Here is a 22,500-nt window from a genome sequence, read left to right as displayed (position 1 = left end):
TCATATAAAGTAAACAAACACATACACACACACACACACACACACTCACCCCACCCCCACCCCCCGTCACCCCAGTTAAACAAATATTAACATCAAAATTACACAAGGTACACAGGAGACAAAAAGATGCTTTAAAAGATGACATGATCTCATCATCATCATCACTAATTGTTGTTATTGATAACATCATCATCAATGTAGCCGTTAGTGACGTCACCATCATCATCATAACCATCATCATCATCATCATCATTGTCATAATCATCATCGTCACCACCACCACCACCACTGCAGTTTTTATAGATTTAATCACCATCACCCTCGTTGTATTTATTGATGTCATCATCAGTCTCACCATTGCTTTACTAAGTTTACCATTTAATAACGAGAACAGGTGATTGGAGTGAAGGTCATCATCATCATCATCAACATCATCATTTAACATCCCCTTTTTTAATTTTTCTCCATGCTGGCATGGGTTGGATGTCCTGACACGAACTGACAAGCCAGAAGGCTGTGCTGGTCTCCAATGTCTACTTGGGTATGATTGCTACAGCTGGATGCCCTCCCTAATGCCAGAATCTAGTGGGAGCAGTTTTCACGGCACCAGCATAGGTGGGGGGGGGGCCGTCACCAAATACCTACAAGACAAGATCTCTGAACTGAGTGTGGGGGGGGGGGGCAGGTATAAGTATCATTGAGGGATATGAAAGTATGGTAGAGGGAGAGGAGTGAGTGTCTTGCTGAAGAAGTGAGCACATGATTTTTCCATGTGGGAAAAGAAAGAGAGATGTGGGGGGGGGGGGGGTCAAGGTAAGAGGTGAATATGAGAGACAGAAATAGGATAGAGTAGTGGTCCTTCCCTCGGGTCCACATGGCCTTTAGGGGTCCTTATAAGGTTTTGTTGTGAACAAAATATAAGCAAATAAATTGCTTATATTTCTACAATACATAAAATACTCTTTTCTACTCTAGGCACAAGGCCTGAAATTTTTTTTTTGGGGGGGGGCAGTCGATTAGATCGACCCCAGTACGCAACTGGTGCTTAATTTATCGACCCCGAAAGGACGAAAGACAAAGTCGACCTCTGTGGAATTTGAACTCAGAACGTAATGACAGATAAAACACCGCTAAGCATTTTACCTGGCATGCTAACGATTCTGCCAACTCACCACCTCACGGAAAGTAAATATTTATTTCTTTATTACCCACAGGGGGCTAAACATAGAGGGGACAAACAAGGACAGACAAAGGGATTAAGTCAATTACGTCGACACTAGTGTGTAACTGGTACTTATTTAATCGACCCAGAAAGGATGAAAGTCGACCTCTGCGGAATTTGAACTCATATATATATATATATATATATATATATATATGAGGGGCTTCTTTCAGTTTCTGTCTACCAAATCCACTCACAAGGCTTTGGTCAGCCTGAGGCTATAGTAAAAGACACCTGCCCAAGGTGCCAAGCAGTGGGACTGAACCTGGAACCATGTGGATGGAAAGCAAGCCTCTTACCACACAGCCACGACTGCATCTATACACATGCATATATATATATATATATATATATATATATATATATATATATATATATGCATATATATATACACACACACACACACACACATATATATATATATGCATATATATATATATACACACACACACACACATATATATATATATATATATATATATATATATATATATATATGCATATATATATATATATATATATGATGAGCTCCATCACAGTTTCTGTCTATCAAATCTACCCACAAGACATTGATTGGCCCAGAGTTTCTGTCCCGCTGTGAGGAATTGAAACCATGGGGGTGCGAAGCAAGCTTCTTAACCACACAGCCATGCCTGCATAATCAAAAATATATCAACAGGAATTGAGAAGTTGCCATTCTTATTCCTTGCAAAAGATTTCATTCTTTGGCTCAGAACCCAGGAATTGACTCTTATGTGTCATTGACACTTCTGATTTTGGTTCCCACTACAACAACAACTGCTGCTGTTGCTACTGCTACTGCTACTACTGCTGCTGCTGCTGCTGCAACATACTGCCAAGTGCAAGTCATGGTTTAAGAGTTGGCAGAGATGTAACTTTCTCTCCAACAATTGATGTATAAATATCTAGTTTGAAACACACAAACAGTTATGGGTTGCCCAGGTCTGCAATGCAGTACATCTATCAATTAAAACATCCCAGCATTCTAGTATGGGTTGACCAGGTCTGCAATGCAGTACATCTATCAATTAAAACATCCCAGCATTCTAGTATGGGTTGACCAGGTCTGCAATGCAGTACATCTATCAATTAAAACATCCCAGCATTCTAGTATGGGTTGACCAGGTCTGCAATGCAGTACATCTATCAATTAAAACATCCCAGCATTCTAGTATGGGTTGACCAGGTCTGCAATGCAGTACATCTATCGAATAAAACATCCCAGCATTCTAGTATGGGTTGACCAGGTCTGCAATGCAGCACATCTATCGAATAAAACATCCCAGCATTCTAGCATGGGTTGACCAGGTCTGCAATGCAGTACATCTATCGAATAAAATATCCCAGCATTCTAGTATGGGTTGACCAGGTCTGCAATGCAGTACATCTATCAAATAAAACATCCCAGCATTCTAGCATGGGTTGACCATGTCTGCAATGCAGTACATCTATCGAATAAAACATCCCATACATGTTAGCATGGGTTGAAGTAGGTTTGATAAAACATGGAAAGGGTGTTTTAGTGATGGTGACGAGAGGAGGGGGTAGAGGGAGAGAGGGAGGGAGGGAGGGATAAGTGAGACATGAAGGCTAGTAGATGGTATGATCAAGGTGTGTAAAATCTTTCTAAATTCAATGATTCACACAATAATTGGCAACATGTCTAACAAGTGTGGAGAGAAATAGCTCACCTCATACATCTTCATAACATCTGTCACTTTATTACACATACATATGCACACAGTTAAACTCCAGTCATAATTGAAGCCATATTACATACACTATGTGTATGCATGTGTGTGTGTGTGTGTGGTTTATTTTATTTCAATTAAATGTATCTCCACCTCTCTTCCTCTGTCTCTTCCACTCCAGGCTTCTGTCTATTAGATATTTGCCCTACTCCAGGCATGTCCCTAGTAGGTTGTTTCATCACTCCAAGTCTCTCTCTCTCTCTCTCAGATTCTCCCACCAAAGCCAATGCCTCTTACAACCAAGTGATGTTTTACAAATACCACCATCCCTGTGCATGCCACCAAGGGTCATGAAGCAATGATTTTAATTAACACCAAGTGATGGTCAGCAAATCTTTATGATAGAGAGTAAATCTGAAAACAGAGGACATTAAAATGTAATTTAGCAATTATATGAAGTCGTAAAGTAATGTTGATTTTATATGAGAAACTTTAGCAATCTAATACAAGATATTTTCAACCTAGTCTGGTAATCACTGAAAACGGGTTGAATGGTTTGACTGGAACTGGCATGCCAGAGAGCTGTACCAGGCTCTTATTGTCTGTTTTGGCATGGTTCATACAGCTGGATGCCCTTCCTAATGTCAGCCACTTTGCAGAGTGCACTGGGTGCTTTTAACATGGCACTAGCACCAGTGCTTTGGGGGAAGGTACCAGTCAATTAGATCAACCCCCAGTACGCAACTGGTACTTAATTTATCAACCCTGAAAGGATGACAGGCAAAGTTGACCACGGCGGAATCCAGATGCTTACTTTTAGCAGAATGAACACCCTTATCAAGGCTTCCTTCAGTGGCTTCTTGAGAAGAGGTTGTCTTCACTACATGTGGAACACATTTAATGATGTCTTCCTTTTCCTGAGAACCAAACTAGACTACTTTGTACACTCCTCGACACTACAAGAAGCTGACTTACTCCACATATTCTAACTCTATGCACACACACACGTACATTGATTCCTTATGTTTGTTGGACTAAAGCTTCCAATGAGAAAAATTACAAAAATAGTGTGAAATGAAATTATATATTTATAGCAATGTAAACATAACATCACTTAAATCTACAACTTAACGAGATTAAACAATGTTAATTAGTAACTGTTGTTGTTGTTTTTTTTTAAAGGGAGTCAGTCATCTCAAACAAATGCTCAATACATAGTGCGATATGTGGCACTAAAATCGTGGTGGTGGTGGTGGTGGTGGTTAGGTAATCAGTAGTGTTGTTGTTGTTTAGTGTCCCTCACAAAGGTATGTAACTTCACTGCCTCAGTGTTGTTGTTGTAGTTCTTCTTCTTTCTTTGATGTTTAGCCCCAGGTCAGAGCTGATCAAGCCATGGTCAAACAGCCTTTTTTAAAATGCATACACGACTGCAATTATCTCATGCATTCTTTCTGTATTTAAGAAAGATAATGTGTGATTTAAAAGCTGGTGCTCCATCTGCTCAATGACGAGGGTTCCAATGAATGGAACAGCCTGCATGTGAAATTAACGTGCAAGTGGTTGAGCACTCCACAGACATACATACCCTTAACATAGTTCTCAAGGAGATTCAACATGACACAGAATGTGGCAAGGCTGGCCCCCTTTCAGTTACAGGTACATCTCATTTTTGCCAGCTGAGTGGACTGGAGCAATGTGAAATAAAGTGTCTTGCTCAAGGTCACAACGCGCCGCCAGGAATTAAACTCACAACCTTATGATCATGAGCCGAATAACGTAACACATCTTCACAATCATCATTATCATTTAACATCTGTTTTCCATGCTGGCATGGGTTGGACAGTTCAACTGGGGTCTGGGAAGCCAAGAGGCTGCACCAAGCCCCAATCTGATTTGGCAGAGTTTCTACAGCTGGATGCCTGTCCTAACGCCAACCACTCTGAGAGTGTAGTGGGTGCTTTTTACATGCCACCAGCACAGGAGCCAGTCAGGCGGCCCTGGCATTGATCACGTTCGGATGGTGCTTTTTATGTCCCATAAGTACATTTTCTTTGGTTAGGTGGCCAGTTCAGATAGTGCCTTTTGCATGCCACCAGCACGGGAGCCATTCAGGGCACACTGGCATCGACCATGTTCGGATGATGCATTTTACATGCCACCGGAATGGGAGCCAGTCAGGCAGCCCTGGCATCGATCACGCTTGGATAGTGCTTTTTATGTGCTACCAGCACAGGAACCAGTCAGGGGGCATTGGCATTGATCACATCTGGACTGTGCTTTGTACTTGCCACCATCACAGGAGCCAGTTGGATGATGCATTTTATGTGCCACCGGAATGGGAGCCAGTCAGGGGGCACTGGCCACAGCTACAATCTTCGTTTTACTTGACTCAAAAGGTCTTCTCAAGTATATCATATCGCCCAACGCATCAAGGGTACTTTTAAATGGGCCAGACATGCAACACTGGCATTGGCCATGGCTGCGGTCTCACTTTAAAGAAGACTTAGCTACTTAGTTTTAGTAAGTGTTCACATAGAGACTCTCTTGTTTCCTCTCATGTCGTTGTCATTGTTTAAACCTCTCCCCCACCAGGTCAACCTTGATTGAACAGTCATATGATGAAAGACATTCCAATTGTAACAAGTCCTTCTTTTCAGGAATATTTAGGACAGTAGTAGCTAATGTATCCTGTTTTAAATAAGAAATTATGCTGTGATTTCAGGGTGGGGGGAGGGTTAGGCCACCACTTGCTATTTCTAGCATATGTTGTTGTTGTTGTGGTGGTGGTGGTGGTGGTGTTGGTGGTGGTACTGTTGCTCTTGATGATATTGATAGTAGTTTGGGCAGTTGTATGGATAGTGTTGTTCTTGTTGTTGTTGTTAGTGGTGTAAGAGTTTTGGTGGTGGTAGTGGTAGTTTAAGTGGTAATAGTTGTGGTATTGTTGTTGCTGTTGGTAGTGGTGGTGGCAGCAGTGGTGGTGGTGGTGAAGGTGGTGATAGTAGTGGCAGATGGTGGTGGCGGCACTGTTGTGGGGGGGGGGGGAGCAGTGGTGGTGATGGCATTAATAATTTTTGTTGTTCTTACAAAACCTCGTTTGTGGGATCTTAACAGGGTTATTACCAGATCCTACATCACAAATGTTGGAAGTTGGAGGTCAGAAATATGAAAACATCTGGCATATATCAGAATACTGTTGATTCTAAATAAACTCTGTGTATCTTCCTTCCAGTAAGAGGTGGTGGGCACAACAACCAAATAAAAATAATGCATATATTACACACACACCCAGACACACATACACACACAAACATACAAACAGTAAAAATCGACTGACTCGGTGTCCTAATGAATATGTTGATAATTTCATACACATTGAAGCGATAATTAAGTCAATATGCCATTTATAACAATCAGGGAAATTAAACTTAGCTTGCTACACCAGCTGAATGATAAAATATTTTGGCTGGCAGAAGGTAACACCTTGTAATTTCTCCCATACAAACAATATGCTATTGATTAGAACCAACTTTTTGGTGTAAATGAATTATTACCTGTCCTGCAGTTTATGACATGCGTTTCTTGTTTAAATAGACAAAAGGTAGGATATATAGGTAGGATAGATAGGTAGGATATATGTGGAGACTCTTGTTTCCTCTCATTTTGTTGTTGTTTAAACCCCCACTCACCACAAACCCCACTACCTAGGTAGGGGGCTCTGAAAGCGGTCTCAGAAGGTAGCGTCCCTGCCTTCCTGAGCTAGTTTCCCACCACATTTCTTAAAAATCATGGTAGAGGCCTTGGTCTTGGGACCACTCATGTCTAGAAACTGAGGTTGGGGGTAAGCAAGAGCATGCTCCCCATAGAAAATTCAGCTCCAAAAAAGCCTCATGATAGCAAGGGAGAATGGGCACCAGCCCAAAGGTTGGGGTGGGCTACACCTGCCTACCTTGGTTGCTATGACATTGAGGTAAATCCAGCCATCCTCATTAACAGGGACAAAACCCAGATTTAAAACACTGGATGGTGATGATAATATAGAATAATAGATTCTAGTTTACATTTAGAAATATATTTTTAATTTTGGTCATATTGGAAATGAAAAACTATAGCAGAAGATTCTGGCAGAAAAGTGCTTTCACCAAGAAATAGTTCGTTTAAAAAAAACCAAGGCTAGTGCAGATCAAGAGGATATGTGAAGATAGACTTTCCAACTGTGACCATCACATCTTTTCTTGTATCCTTCAGATATACTTCCCAACTATGAGGCTTGAATCCTGTTGCGTGGCACCTTGGGCAAGTGTCTCCTACTATATATATAACTCTGCTGGGCCAACCAAAGCTTTCTGAGTGGATCTGGTAGACAAAAACTGAAAGAAGCCCATTGTGTATATGTGTGCGTGTGTGTGTGTGTATGTACCCTTGTCTTGGCATCACATGATGATTGTAAATGAGTATCACTGTCATACAAGCAATGTTGTTCATTTCCAATCTCCCACAAAAACATGTCTGGCCTGTGGGGAAATATAACCTTGCTTGGAAACAGGTAAAGGTTGGTGACAGGAAGGGCATCTAACCAAAGAAAATGTACTTCAACAAATTCAATCCAATCCATACAAGCATGGAAAAGTGAAATTCCCAGTATACAGCAGTGAGGTGTTTAGTATAGAAAACCAGCAGAGATAAGTGTTTAGAATTGAGTAGGTAGGTGTTCAGAACAAAGAGATAGAGGAGGGTGGTGGTTAGGGAGGTGTTCAGAATACAGGGGTAAAGTGTTCAGTTTAAGGGAGGGTATTTAGTATAGATGGGAAACAAACCCCAAAAGTAAAGTCCAATTTGTGAAGATAATCAACAGAGCAAGAATTAATTTATCACAGTGTGTGTGTGTGTGTGTGTGTGTGTGTGCGTGTGTGCGTGTGTGGGTGTTTAGGTGATGGGGTTATCATCAAGGTGAAATGACAGATTCATGAGACATTAAAGATAGATATGAGTCAACGTTAGAAACTTTGCCCTCACATTTTCTTCAACAATTCGCAGTGATTAACGAGAGAGAGTTTATCAAAATTCTCACCACATTAACAATGACTGAAATATATTTCAGTTCCAAAGATTACAACAGAGAGAGGGGGGGGGGAAGAATGCTTACCATCTTCAATAGTTGACTTTTAGTAAATCTGTGGAACACTAGATAATGGAGTAAGTAAAAGCTATTGAAAAATGGTAGCAACAGAACAATAAGAGACACACAGATTCCACAAATTAATGCCATTAACTTACTATTTCACTCTACTGAAATATTTTGTAAACAGCATAAAAGAACATGCATGTTCTATATGCAAATGTACATGTGTATGTACATGCTTGAGATTGTGCATGTGTGCGTGTGTATGTATGTTAAGTGTGCTTATTGGGAACAAGGCTGTGCTCTACTTCCAGCTTTTTCTAACAGTTTCGTTTGTACGTTTTTACAAAATATTATGTATTTTGTTCAAAATAAAACCATTTTACTGCACAGTGTGTATTGTACAGAGTGATATAATATTGTGCAATGTATTACAATGTTGTATAACATCATTGTGGCACTCTGTCGGTTACAACGATGAGGATTCCAGTTGATCCGATCAAGTAAAAGATAACTCAGACACTAATACGACCTCAGACTAAACTGTCAATGTAGCTTAAGACATCAATAAACTACCAATATGATCTGAGACTTTCATAAACTTTACTAACACACTCCTAATATAAACCTATATATCAATACAGTGCCAATAAAACACTGTTATGATTCTAGACACTATCAATATGACATGGGATACTAATAAACAACCAATATGATGCCAGAGACTAGCAAACAATAATATTCATCTTTAAAGATGAAATTCAAAGAGATGATGTTCCAGATTGCACCAGAAGAATAGTTAGCAAAACTAATCACTGTCTAAAGAAAATTTACTACCATTTAGGTACAGATGTGGCAGTGAGGTTAAGAAGCTTGTTTGCTGACCAAATGGTCTTGGGTTCAGTCCCATTGCATAGCACCTTGGGCAAGTGTCTTCTATTACAGCCCTAGGCCAACCAAAGTGGATTTGCTAGGCAGAAACTCACCACAAAAGCCTGTTGTGTGTGTGTGTGTGTGTGTATACATACAGACATATATATAAATATATAGATAGATATATGTATGTATAACTGTTAAAGAGGACAACAAACGTTAAGACAAGGCAAACATCTCAAGTCATAAATAATATTGTATGTGACTTGAGATGTTTGCCTTGCCTTAACGTTTGTTGTCCTCTTTAACAATTATATATTCGCCGCATCGGAAATCTGCAAAGGCTCCATGACTACCATCTTGGCTATAACCTTGCAGCTCTAGTAATCCATTATAGCACTTGCCCATACTTGGTATATGTATGTATGTATATGTGTACATGTCTATATCTGTGTGTGTATCTCTGAATGACCCAGTGCCCCAGTATGGCCACAGTCCAATGACCGAAACAAGTAAAAAATAAAAGATTTTAACATCATGAGATCCATTTTTTCCTTCATTTGAAAGCCACATCTTTTATCTTTTACTTGTTTCAGTCATTCCACTGTGGCCAGGCTGGGGCACCACCTTGAAGAAATTTAGTCAAATGAATCAACCCCAGTATTTGATATTTTGTTTAACCTGATATTTATTCTATCAGACTAGTTTGCCGTACTGCTAAGTTACAGGGACGTATACACACCAGCACCAGTTGTCAGGCAGTGTTGGAAAATAAACACACACACACACACACACACACACACAGATATATATATATATATATATATATATGTAAATTTTTAGGATACGAAAGAATCAAGTATTTTGCCAAAATCAGGTCAGGAGTGTCATCTGGCACTATGTCCATTTTTCTTGAAAAGTTCTTATAGTTAGTTCTTTCTTGTATTCACCTACTGAAAATGGTTTTTTAGCATGATGTAACACTTTCGTTCATCAATAAAGAACACATGTGAAACAGCTGAAGTGAACCACAACCTATCTGTGTTATTATTCAGATATATATATAAATATATATATATATATATATATATATATATATATATATATATATATATATATATATAGGCACAGGCGTAGGTGTACGGTAAGAAGCTTGCTTCCCAACCACAGGTTCCAGATTCAATTCCACTGCATGGCACCTTGGGCAAGTGTCTTCTCAGGCCGACCAAAGCCTTGTGGTGGATTTGGTAGATAAAAACTGAAAGAAGCCCGTCGTATATATGTGTGTGTGTGTGTGGGCGCGTGTGTGTGTGTGGGCGTGTGTGTGTGTGTGTGTGTGTGTGTATTTGTGTATCCATGTTTGTCCCCCCCAACATCGCTTGATAGCCGATGCTGGTGTGTTTACATCCCCCGTAACTTAGCGGTTCGGCAAAAGAACCAATAGAATAAGTACTAGGCTTTCAAAGGATAAGTCCTGGGGTAGATTTGCTTGACTAAAGGCGGTGCTCCAGCATGGCCACAGTCAAATGACTAAAACATATGAAAGAATATACACGACAGCTTCTTTCAGTTTCCGCCTACCAAATCCACTTATAGCTCAAGGCTAAAGCAGAAGATACATGCCCATGGTGTCAAGCAGTGAGACTGAACTCAGGACCATGTGGTTGGGAAGGAAACGTCTCACCACACAGCCAAGTCTGCAACTACACATTCTGTTTAATGTAATCAACTTCAGGTTGCCTGAAAGAATATTTTATTAAATATACAACACAATATGGGATGAAAATGTAATCATTAATAATGAAGCAATAAAAATATTAACTGACCTTTTAATAACGATTACATATCATTAGTGTCACTATACATTCACTTTACATGCTGGCACAATTTTATATATGAATAGATATAATAATACTGTTTTGTTTTGCTTTTATGTCAAATCAAAACTTCTAGAAGGCTGCACCCAAGCCTTTTGTTACCATATTTCTGTTGAAATATGCAGCTTTTCATCATTATCATCATCCTTTACTGTCCATTGTCCATGCTGGCATGGGTTGGATAGTTTGACTGGGCTGGCACGCTGAAAGGCTGCTCCAGGCTCCAGTCTGATTCGGCATGGTTTTCCTAATGCCAACCACTCTCAGTGTGTAGTGGGTGCTTTTACGAGCCACCGGCATGGGTGCCATTTGCATGACACCGGTATCTGCCATGAATGCGAGTTTGCTCGGCTTGATGGGTCATCTTCTCAAGTAAGACATAATGCCAAAGGCCTTGGTCATTGCCTCCGTGAGGCCCAACACGCGAAAGGAACTCGGCCACAAAATAATGAAGAATTTAGTAACAATACTTTGTCCTTAATAAGATGTTGCTTGGAACATAAATTGATTTCAGGTTATAACTTCCCCCTCCCCATCTCATAGTTATAACTCCCTCTTCTCATCTACCTACCCCAACCGGTGGTGCTAGTAACAACTCGTCCAGACGTCAACTAATTTCTAATACTGGTTTAGTGCTGGTTATGAGAGCTAAACTTTAATAACTGGAACAGGCAACTAAAGGCCCATCCCTTCTTATGTAATACTAAAACATTCCCTCCTCCATGACATAATTAACAGTAAATATAACATAATGCAAAGTTCAAGGAAACGAGCAGTGGTATGCTTTGTTAGACTGTCTCCAAAACTACAACATACTAATTTATTTATATTAGCACATAGTTACTCACTGATTAATGAGACTGAAAATGAAATATTCCACAAGGCACAGATCAAAATCTAGTCTCATGTATTTAGGACCTAGTCACAAAGAGAAGGGGCTTTAATTTCTTTTACTTTCAACCCATTCTACAACAAAAGCATTCTCTTCCAGAGATACGTCACCAAACTTTGTTCCATCTCTTCCTTGTTTTTTTTTTTTTTTTTGTTCCCCCAGAAAAATACCAGCCAAAATACCATATTATAGTTTGAGTTGATATGTTGGAAGTTATTTATAAACTAAACAGAGGTGATAGAAGGAAAACCTTTTCACAAAATATGCTTTATCTTCGCAAATTATCTTCACCCATACTACTATAGATATTAAAATTCCATTCATACCAAATGTGCAAAAACAAATATTTGAAAACCAGAATTTCAATGAGAAATATAGAAACATACAATGTGTGTGCGTGTGTGTGTGTGTGTGTGTGTGTAATTGTCTATATACATATTTGTGTGTGTATGTGTGTGTATGTTTGTACTCAACAAAAGTATAGAGTAACCCTTCAATTAAAATAAAAAATAAATATTACTATAAATATATAAAAAATAGAAACAAACATTAATATATGTGTGTAGATATATCTATGTGTATATATATACATATATGTCATCATCATCATCATCATTTAACGTCCGCTTTCCATGCTAGCATGAGTTGGACGATTTGACTGGGGACTGGCGAACCAGATGGCTACACCAGACTCCAATCTGATCTGGCAGAGTTTCTACAGCTGGATGCCTTCAAAGTAACACACAAGTTGATATGTATAAGGAAAATAAAACAAGGTAGAAAATGCTAAAATAATTTTATCATGAAGAACATTTTAGTACCGGTTTCTTCAGACTTTGCGACTATTTCAACTTGGAATAAAACATGAAAAACAATTTTCCACAATTTAACTTTGCCCCATTACTCCATTCTCTCTTCTCTTATCCCACCTCCAATTAATATGTCACCTCTCTACAATCATCCTCTCAATTCAATCATTCAATCATTCATCATTCAATTATCTTCTCACTTCCATCATTCAATCATCTTCTCACTTCCATCATTCAATCATTCATCATTCAATCATCATTCAATCATTCATCATTCAATCATCTTCTCACTTCCATCATTCATCACTCAATCATCCTCTCACTCTCATCCTGCCGCCTGAGTAACAAGAAACGACATTGCATTGAATCCGTCCATATTCAACCCAACATTATCGTTACTTCGTTATTACTAGCCAACACTCTCTTTCTCTTTCCTATTATTCCCTTTCTGCATATGTGAGTGTGTTCTAGATATTCTCTCAATTAAAAAACAAAAAAGATCATGTTCAGTTAAGTATTCCATGAATTGTAAGGTATGGGGCTTATATTCTAATTACGTCATTATTTCATTGTATGGTTCAAAGATCCTTGTAGCCGGGGTCATGGACAAGCCATCACCTTCTCGGATTTCTGGTAGAGGAGTCGTCTCTTATCAAAAAGAATTAGAACTGCATCTTCTGCAAACAAGTTACAAGATTTTACATTACCAGCATCTTCCACTAAAGGTCATGTTGTACGTTACTTTCTTCAAGTTGTCGTATGTAATTAAACAGTGAAAACCATGCCGCCATCGAAAATGGACATTAGATGATGATGAGGAGGAGGATGATGATGATGAGGAGGAGGAGGATGATGAGGATGATGATGATGAGGATGATGATGATGAGGAGATGATGATGAGGAGGATGATGATGATGAGGAGGATGATGATGAGGAGATGATGATGAGGATGATGATGATGATGAGGAGGATGATGATGATGAGGATGATGATGATGAGGATGATGATGATGATGAGGAGGATGATAATGATGAGGAGGATGATGATGATGATGAGGATGATGATGATGATGAGGAGGAGGAGGAGGATGATGATGATGATGATGGTGATACAGAAGGAATATATATTCAGGCAGCAGCTCATATTAAAATAGTTTAGCAGAGAAGCTGATGCACACTTTGTATATATATACACTTTGTATATACACATACCAAGAGCCAAGAGTTTCATGAACTGGCACTTATCAAATGCATGATGCTCCTTCAGTCACTCTGTAATGTCAACCAATTATTAATAACTGAAATTATACATATATATATACATATATATATACATATATATATATATACACAAACTTAAGTCTTGAGATCTATTTTCCTGTTGCTTAAACAAGCCTATACATATATATTGGGTCATCCCGTAAATAATGTGTTTTTTTTAATTGCATGAACTAAAAGTTGGAGAGGGATGAGATAAACTACCTGCATCAACTTGCTAAAAAAGCAGGTAGTAATTTTACCTTGTACTTATTCTTAGAGAAAGTTTTGGAGAATGCATTTCCATTTTAACAGTTATTTTTTCAAAGCTATAACAGAAGTGACGAAAGAGCATGACCATATTCGGCATATTTTGCTTTATGAGTTTATAGTACCTTCTTCCTTTGGAGATAACTAGAATAGACCATGTGTTCAGAGCCTTAGGATTGTCATGAGACACAAGGCATAGGGAACAGAAATTAAGTAATACACTTCATAAGCTTACAGCTGTTTCTGCTATGAGAAGCAGTGCACTCAGAGAAGAGTGTTTGGGCAACATCTTATAGTTTCACACATACATATTTACATATAGATATACATACTTAGATGCATACACATGTAGTCATACATACACACACACACATACATACATGGTAGCTTTCAACTCAAGATGAGTATAACCATTGCTGACAAATTATCTTGTCTGAGACCTCAAAGACAACAGCTGTCAGCAATGCCATCGACTCTACTGAGTTCATCTGTCCATCGACAAGTTTAGTTTTTCATCTTACAGGGTGTCCAACACTTTAGTTGCTGGTGGCCCAACCATGTGACAGGTACTGATGGAATACTTCTTAGCACTAAGAATGACCACACACACACTTAAAGCCCCACTGAAGAGCTTTGAGATCAACCTCAACATCTGGAAAATGCAAGTGCAAGACCCTTCTATGGACAGAACAGGATTGCAGGGGTACAAAGAAAATGCTGACTGTGCAAGTCCAGGGCCAATTCCTTCAGTCCCTGTCTTCTTCTATATATGATGTCCTTGGTCATCATTGACAAATTAATAATAAGAGAAGGGTCAGGGATGCAAAAGGTGACAGGATATGAATATAAACACACACACACGGCCTCTATCACTATTCTCATTTCAATGCACATTGAAATGCGAATAGTGATAGAGGCCGTGTGTTGTCTGGTCAGTCTGGTCTTCAACAGTGTTTCACCAATCGGTATGATCCCTCTTCAGATCAGCCTTCACCACTTTGTCTCAAGTCTTCCCCAGTCTCCCTCCTCCACTTGGCATACAAGGTACTTCCTTATGCAGCACTAACCCCCCTCTACACATCACATGTCCATATTAACGCAGTCTTCCCTCTTGTACACAACATCTGATTCCTGTTGTACCCAGTTTTTCTCTCAGCTCATTTCTACTCTGTGACTCGTGTACACTAACCCATTCATCAGAGCATAATGCCAACACTTTATTCTTTCCTTTGCAAGTCTTCTGCATTCAAGGTCCACGTCTTACTACCATGCAGCCTCACAACTCAAACACAAACATCATACAATCAGACATTCACTCTGACGGAGAAGCCCTTTGTTACCAGCAGAGGCAATACACCCACTGAACTTTTCCCAACCTGTTCTTACCTGAGCTACTATATTTTCCAAACAACCACCTCCACTGTTAATTATGTCACCATGGTAACAGAAGCTATCAGCTACTTCTAGTGCCCCTATTGAGCATCTAAAAGAATCTATTGTCAGTGTGTTTTTAGTACATATAATCACAGTGCAACTGTCACATACAAAGCCTGCTTCCTCTCAGCCTGTATGGGAGTCCACTCCATCTCTGGTGCACCCAGAGCTTACACTGGGTACAGCATATGGAGTTCCTGTCTACTTCTTCTCTGCAAGGACATATTTACAAATATGTGTGTATGTGTGTGTGTGTGTATGTGTGAGAGAGAGAGAGAGAGAGAGAGAGAGAGAGAGAGAGAGAGATTCAAATAAATGAATAAACTCTCCAACATATTTTGAATTTTTCTCGTTTATATACTCTTCACACTTATATGTTCATTTGAATATAAATATATACATGTACACACACATATATTTGAGAGTATGTCTGCGTGTGTGTGTGTTGACTCTAAACACATTGTATACTCTCAAGTGGACTGTCATTTACATACAAATACAAACATCCTCAATAGCAGGTCACAGAAATACAAACACTTCACGAATTCTACACACTCCATCACACATACACACACACAGATGGAAGATGATATCTTGGAGGGTCGTTGTAGTTCACTTTCAGAAAACAGGTTGATTATGAAACCGTAGATGACTTAAGTAGGGCTGCCCTTGTTAAAACGTATACCCAGACTATCAATTCTTCCCTCTGCAGAAAAAAAAGAGAGAAAAACCCAGCTCCAACAGGTAATCGAAAGCACGTTTTAGACCCCTCAGGGAAACGATCCAGAGAAAAAACCTCGTCTATCAATCAGAACAATTTAACCATTACCAGCATCACCATCATTCCCACAATACGAAATATCTAATGGTAGAGAGGTCATTCCAGTGAGGGAAGGGGTCAGAAAATCAAGACAAAATATCGAATGTGGTTTTCTTCATCAATCTCAAGATGTTTATATATATATATGTGTGTGTGTGTGTGTGTGTGTGTGTGTGTGTGTGTGTGTGTGTGTGTGTGTGTATATATAATTATGTGTATTTCTTCTATCTTAATGAATAAAAATTCTTCTGATAGAATAAATGGGTTAATAGAAACCAATGTAGCAAAGAACACAAAATAACTGTGGTTAGCTCCTGTTTTTAAGGCAGGAACTCCTTGAAATTTTGGGTATTTGAGTATATTTAAGAATTTAAGGATTGGAGAAAACGCATGTTATAATTGCATACTTTATTCCTACACATGTTTCAAAGGATTACAACCTGTGTGATCCATAGGGATCTTTGATGTTAAAATTGTAACCTTCTCATCAGGGAAAGCATGGGAATCATCTTAAACGTAAGACATTATGACCGATTATAATGTCTTATGACCGATATATATATATATATATATATATATATATATATATAAGATGGAGATGAAAGCATGAGCCTCATAATATGACTGGTACAGAATCTGGTGGATGTTGAGAGCTTGGATACACCGAACAATGACAGTGCGAAACTGTAAAGAGCTTGGTGTTTGAAATGGTTAAGGATTGTGGCAATTCGGGGACTGAGTGGAGTGTTTTTAAGTGTTTTAGTTTCTACCATGATATCTGACAATAACAACAAACGAGTGTGTGGGAGAAAATCTCAGTAAAACATTCATACATAAATGTAAATGTACGCAGACATTTAGACGATCTTTGTGTGAGCGCGTATATGTGTATAGCTACATACTCAGACACAGGTATGTGAATGTATGTATGTATGTATGTATTATGTACGTATGTGTAGATGGATAGAGAGAGAGATAGATACATACATACATACATACATACATACAAATGGGAGAGAGAGAGCTTTATATAGTTAAATATATAAATATAATTAAATATATAAATATATTAGATAGATAGATAGATAGATAGATAGATAGACGGATAGATAGATAGATAGATAGATGGAAACTGTGTGCAGTGTGAGTTGAAATAATTGTCGCAGTGAATATGCGAAGAGTTGTCAGATGACTGCAACAAAAGAAAACAGACAAAAGTAAACAAAATATCCAAAACATCATCACCAACTATTAATAATGACATGCTGTTGCGTTTGCGTATGTTTATATATATATATATATATATATATATATATATATATATATATATATATATATATATATAATATATAATATATATATATGATATATATATATATACACGCACACACACAGATATCTTCACGTTTACATACATATTCATACACGGGCATTTATATATATTTACAGACAAACATACAGGTACCAGTCTGTATGTATGCATGAATGAATGTACGTACGTATACACATATTCATATACAGTAAAGATAAGGATATTTCATAAAAATGGTAATATAAAATCTAAGAAAACTGTAAATCAGAATTAAATTGCTCCATCTTCAGTGACAAATCTTCAGATGAAGGGATGCTTAGAAACGGGTGACGTGTGTGCGTGTTTCTATACATATGTGGGTGTGTATGTGTATATGTGTGTCCCTGTGTATGTGTATATGTGTGTGTGTGTATGTGTGTGTGTGTACTGACATATAGCAATGGAAGGGGCGTTGCTAGAGAGATGGAGACGAAAGAGAGAAAGAAAGATTGATTGTAAATGACTGATTGGAGGATACTACGATTTAGACAGAGACGGATAGGCAGAAAGAGAGAGAGAGAGAGAGAGTTAAAGACAAGGAGATAGAGAAGAGGATAGCGAAAGAGAGAGAGATGGAGAGATGAAAACAGTGACAGAAAGTAATAAATAATCATGAAGACTTGTGTGACAAAACAAGAGAGAAAAGCAATAGCTTCAATAAAATCAAGTGATTGTGTTCCCTTCGTTTTGGCTCCTCTGACATCTGATGACAACAATAAAGTAAAAGACAAGAGAAGATGTTTCACTTACCTCGATATTTGTCCAGAAATACTTGTCTTACAGACGACATGTGGTCCGGCGTGGCCGGCTCCTACAACAAATGCAAGCGACAGACTAATGTTTAGATGACCTGATTTGTTATATTTTTGTCGGGTAACAAGAACGGAAGAGCAACAGTTAACACGGTATAAAGTGACAAAAGATAACAGCAGTCAAAACAACAACAACAAGAACTTACGTCGTCGTCAAAGTCTCCCGCCGCCATATTCGACGGCTATCTAAAGACTTCTAGTAAGGGAGGTAACTAGTTTGGTGACTACTGATGGATTAAGATGGATTGATAGGAGAAGGGTTGGTTGGGTGGATTGATAGAAGAAGGGTTGGTTGGATGGATAGATTAAAAGGCAGATATGGATGGAGCTTGATGGATACTCATATAGAGGAAGTGATGAATGAATAGACTAATACGGAGATAGAGTCAGACAAACAGATAGATTTGTGAAAAACATTTACTGCAAGCTACATAGGTTGAACCAGTGACTTTCTTGCTACAAGCGTAAAAGAATTTATTATTCTACAAAATAATTGGCCCAAACGATAGATTAAATTAATTATTTAGCTATCGAAGGAAGATCAGGTTGTGACCAAATTATACCTTATGAAAAATGCCTAGATCCCATCCGAGTGATCATAATAAGCAGTAATTTTCTTGGGTGTTTTCAAAGCATCTGATGTCTGGATATCCTGTACATGATGACACACATCTTCTGTGTCATAAGAGCCAAAAGAAGAGTCACTTCTCTAAAATGTGCCATAACTGCCTCTTCATCATCTACCGATGTTGCCACTACTTTCATCAGTCAATCAATATCACCTGCTATCTCAGGGATCATATTGATAAGCTGATGACTTATTAGAGGGTTATAACTCTGAAAGTTTTGTCCATCTTGATTTAGTTAAATGCCACTCACTATATATTTTAGCAATAGATAAATTCTATTTTTAGTACCATTGCTTCAATCTCTGTTAAACATTCGCCTCTTGTTGGATGACCAGTGGATCTTTTAATAATGTACATTGGTCTGTATTTCCCCAGTGGTGTTCTGACATCATTCTTGACCAGAATTTTCAGAAGTTTCATAACAGTGTAGCTAGGAAGTGATTTATCTTTTCTTGTTATTTGTGGATTTAGTAGCTAATACATCAATTCTCCGGCCTTATTTGTTAAACCTGACATTTGATTGCCATCCTGTTGCCACTAGATCACATTACTCTCTTTATTCTTAATCAGCAGAGTAAATTGATTGCAAGGCTGTAGGGAAAGAAATTTGCATTGTGAGACAACACTTCAAGATCATGAGCCTCTAGCTGAGCTTCACACTGTGTCCTGCCGATAAAGGATTCTTCGTTTGCATCACTTTGTGAGCCTGAAAAACATGCCATATTCCACAGATGATGTCCAACAAATGGTTGCCTCATGTAATGTATGCATGGAAAACAAGCTATAAAATTCACAGACCATACAAAAAGCACTTCATAAAGGTTACTCAAACTTTTGAACAGCTAAACACCAACTTCAAAGGACCACATTCTTGTATCGACTAGAATCAATATTTTCTTAAGCTCATAGATGATATCATAGTTCACACCAAACACTAACTATCCTTACCGGTTGTTTTCTATTTATGGTTTGCTAATTTACATTTACTATGTTTGTAAAACCTCTTTTATAACAGCATGAATTTCTCACTAATGAAGGAATATCATGGATCAAAACCACTAATCATGACCCCCAAAGTAATGAACTGCTGGAGAGATTCAATAAAGTATTTTTGAAAGCAATCATGCTAGGTTTAAGGCCATGCAAGCTGCCTGGCAAAGTCTTCTCACTAATGATGCCTATGCACTCCAGTCATTATTGCATGCTGTAACCAATGCTAATTCAATGAGAAACTTCTGGATTATTCCCATTGCCTTCCTATGGTGACCTGAGTTCTTTTGTTGTATGATCCTGGAACAGGTTTTCTGAAATGCTATGTTTGCATCAACTAGATAGATTCTCTAACTGATGATGTGGAATTCATGCAAACAATTTATGTTTGCTACTACAATATCAAAGAAACTATAGGCCCCTACTCTCTCTCTCTTCTCTCTCTCTCTCTCTCTCTCTCTCTCTCTCTCTCTCTCTCTCTCTCTCTCTCTCTCTCTCTCTCTCTCTTCTCTCTCTCTCTCTCTCTCTCTCACTCTCTCATGCCTGTCTGCACACTCTTCATGCTCTAACATATCTACCATAGCAAACTATATCTCTCCTTCCTCTTCTTTCTTTTCCCACTGATGCAGCCAAGTATCTCCAGTACATTGAGACACCTATCTGTATCCCTCTTTTATACTCTAACCTCTCACCTGGAACAAAGTCGCCTCCTGCAGTTCCATTCCCTCTCCCAGCTGAGAAGTCATCATCTTGCAAGTTACTTGATGACTCAGCTGATGTCAGTGCCGCTCTGTTGAGTGGTTGGCATTAGGAAGGGCATCCAGCCAGAGAAACCATGTCAAAGCAGACAATGAAATCTGGAGCAGCCCTCCAGCTTTCCACCTCCTGTCAAACTGTCCAACCTATGCCAGATGAGATATTTAGCACCAACACACAAACAATCAGAAAATATGAGATTCAAACATTGAAAGGTTGACCAAAAAAAAAAACAATGTTGCCAGTAGTGTCATTGTAAGGCATGGGTACACTGGGCAATTGCCTAGGGACCCCACTAAGGGCCCAATTCTGATGAACCTCTTCCTTTGGGTTCTTGATAGTTTCCATGTTCTAGTATTTTGGATTTGTGAATTTAAAACATTATCAAGAGAGTAAGATTGTTGCAAAAACCATTTATTACAAGCTCTGTAGCTTGGTCCAGTGAATTCTTCCTTACAAACATGAAGGAATTTGGAATAATTCTAGAAATGAACTGACCCCAAAAAATGGACTAAATAATTATAAAAAGAAGACAAGATTCACATTCAGTATTTCCTCCATTGACAAGCTTTACATGCAGTCTCATGATAATAGAGGAAGTTGTTCACAAGGATTAACAAGTTTTGATGAATTTTATTGTATAAATGTAATCAGTTGTGTGCTGTCTCCATTCTTGGATAAGTGTTTTGCTGTTAATTGAAGTTTTATGTTGAATAAAGCCATCAGATAAGGTGTCTTTCAATTGCACAACAGATAGCTAGCTGGCTAGTTGACTGGCTAGCTGGCTGGATAAATGGACAGATGGACAAACAGACGGAGGGATTTAAAGACAGATAGATGGATGGACAGATGGACGGATGGATGGATGGATAGATGAAGGGAGGGAGGGTAGGCTGGTAATTTGACTAGCTGGATGGATGGATGGATGGATGGAGGGCAGATTGGCTGGACAAATAGAAAAATGGACAAACAAATGGACAGATGGGTGAGAAGTTGGCTGGTTGGTTTGTTGGTTGAATATTTTAGTTTACATTTTTGTCTTTCCCTATTATTCATTAAATATTTTCATTTCGTTAATATACAAACAGCCTCTTCAAAATATCCATCTTGTTCATAATATAATAATAATAATAATAATAATAATAATAATAATAATAATAATAATAATAATAATAATAATTTATTGAAAGAATAAAGTATCATTAAAGAATTGATCAGAAACAAGTGCGTGACATAAATATATGAATGTAACAGTTTCAATTCTTTAAATCTGACTTCATTTTTCAATTAGAAATCAATATTGTAACTTTAAAACTGTATATATGTATGTATGGGTGTGTGTATCTGTGTATGTATGTATATATGTATATATGTGTATATGTATGTATGTATGTATGTGTATGTATGTATGTGTGTATGTATGTATGTATGTGTGTATGTATGTATGTGTGTATGTATGTGTGTACGTATGTGTGCATGAATGTATGTGTGTGCATGTGTGTATGTGTGTGTATGTATGTGTGTGCATGTGTGTATGTGTGTGTGTGTGTGTGTATGCATGTGCACATCTATTTCAGACATAGTTTATGATAAACACACATATACATATAATATAGAAGCATGCATACATACACACACACACACACATACATACATACATATATACATAGATTATAGA

The 22,500-nt window shown here is 38.3% G+C and overlaps 1 protein-coding gene across 5 annotated transcripts in view; it reads right to left on the bottom strand.

Annotated features, from left to right (window-relative positions):
* The window catches only part of LOC106867559 (motile sperm domain-containing protein 2), a 71,084-nt gene that overhangs the window by 45,060 nt on the left and 3,524 nt on the right, over positions 1-22,500 (bottom strand). For 3 of the 5 annotated variants that reach the window (XM_089361791.1, XM_089361793.1, XM_089361794.1), the window contains exon 2: positions 18,386-18,446. In XM_089361791.1, coding sequence (XP_089217917.1) covers positions 18,386-18,446 — 61 coding nt within the window. Of the gene's footprint in view, positions 1-18,385; positions 18,447-18,593; positions 18,721-22,500 lie in introns of those variants that run through there. The other 2 variants (XM_089361792.1, XM_089361795.1) reach the window with 1 other exon arrangement.

This window comes from Octopus bimaculoides, chromosome 13 (genome assembly GCF_046866305.1).
Source record: "Octopus bimaculoides isolate indiv1 chromosome 13, ASM4686630v1, whole genome shotgun sequence".
NCBI lineage: Eukaryota > Metazoa > Mollusca > Cephalopoda > Octopoda > Octopodidae > Octopus > Octopus bimaculoides.
The sequence above is the reverse complement of the archived record's forward strand: the minus strand, read 5'-3'. Positions and strand labels throughout refer to the sequence as shown.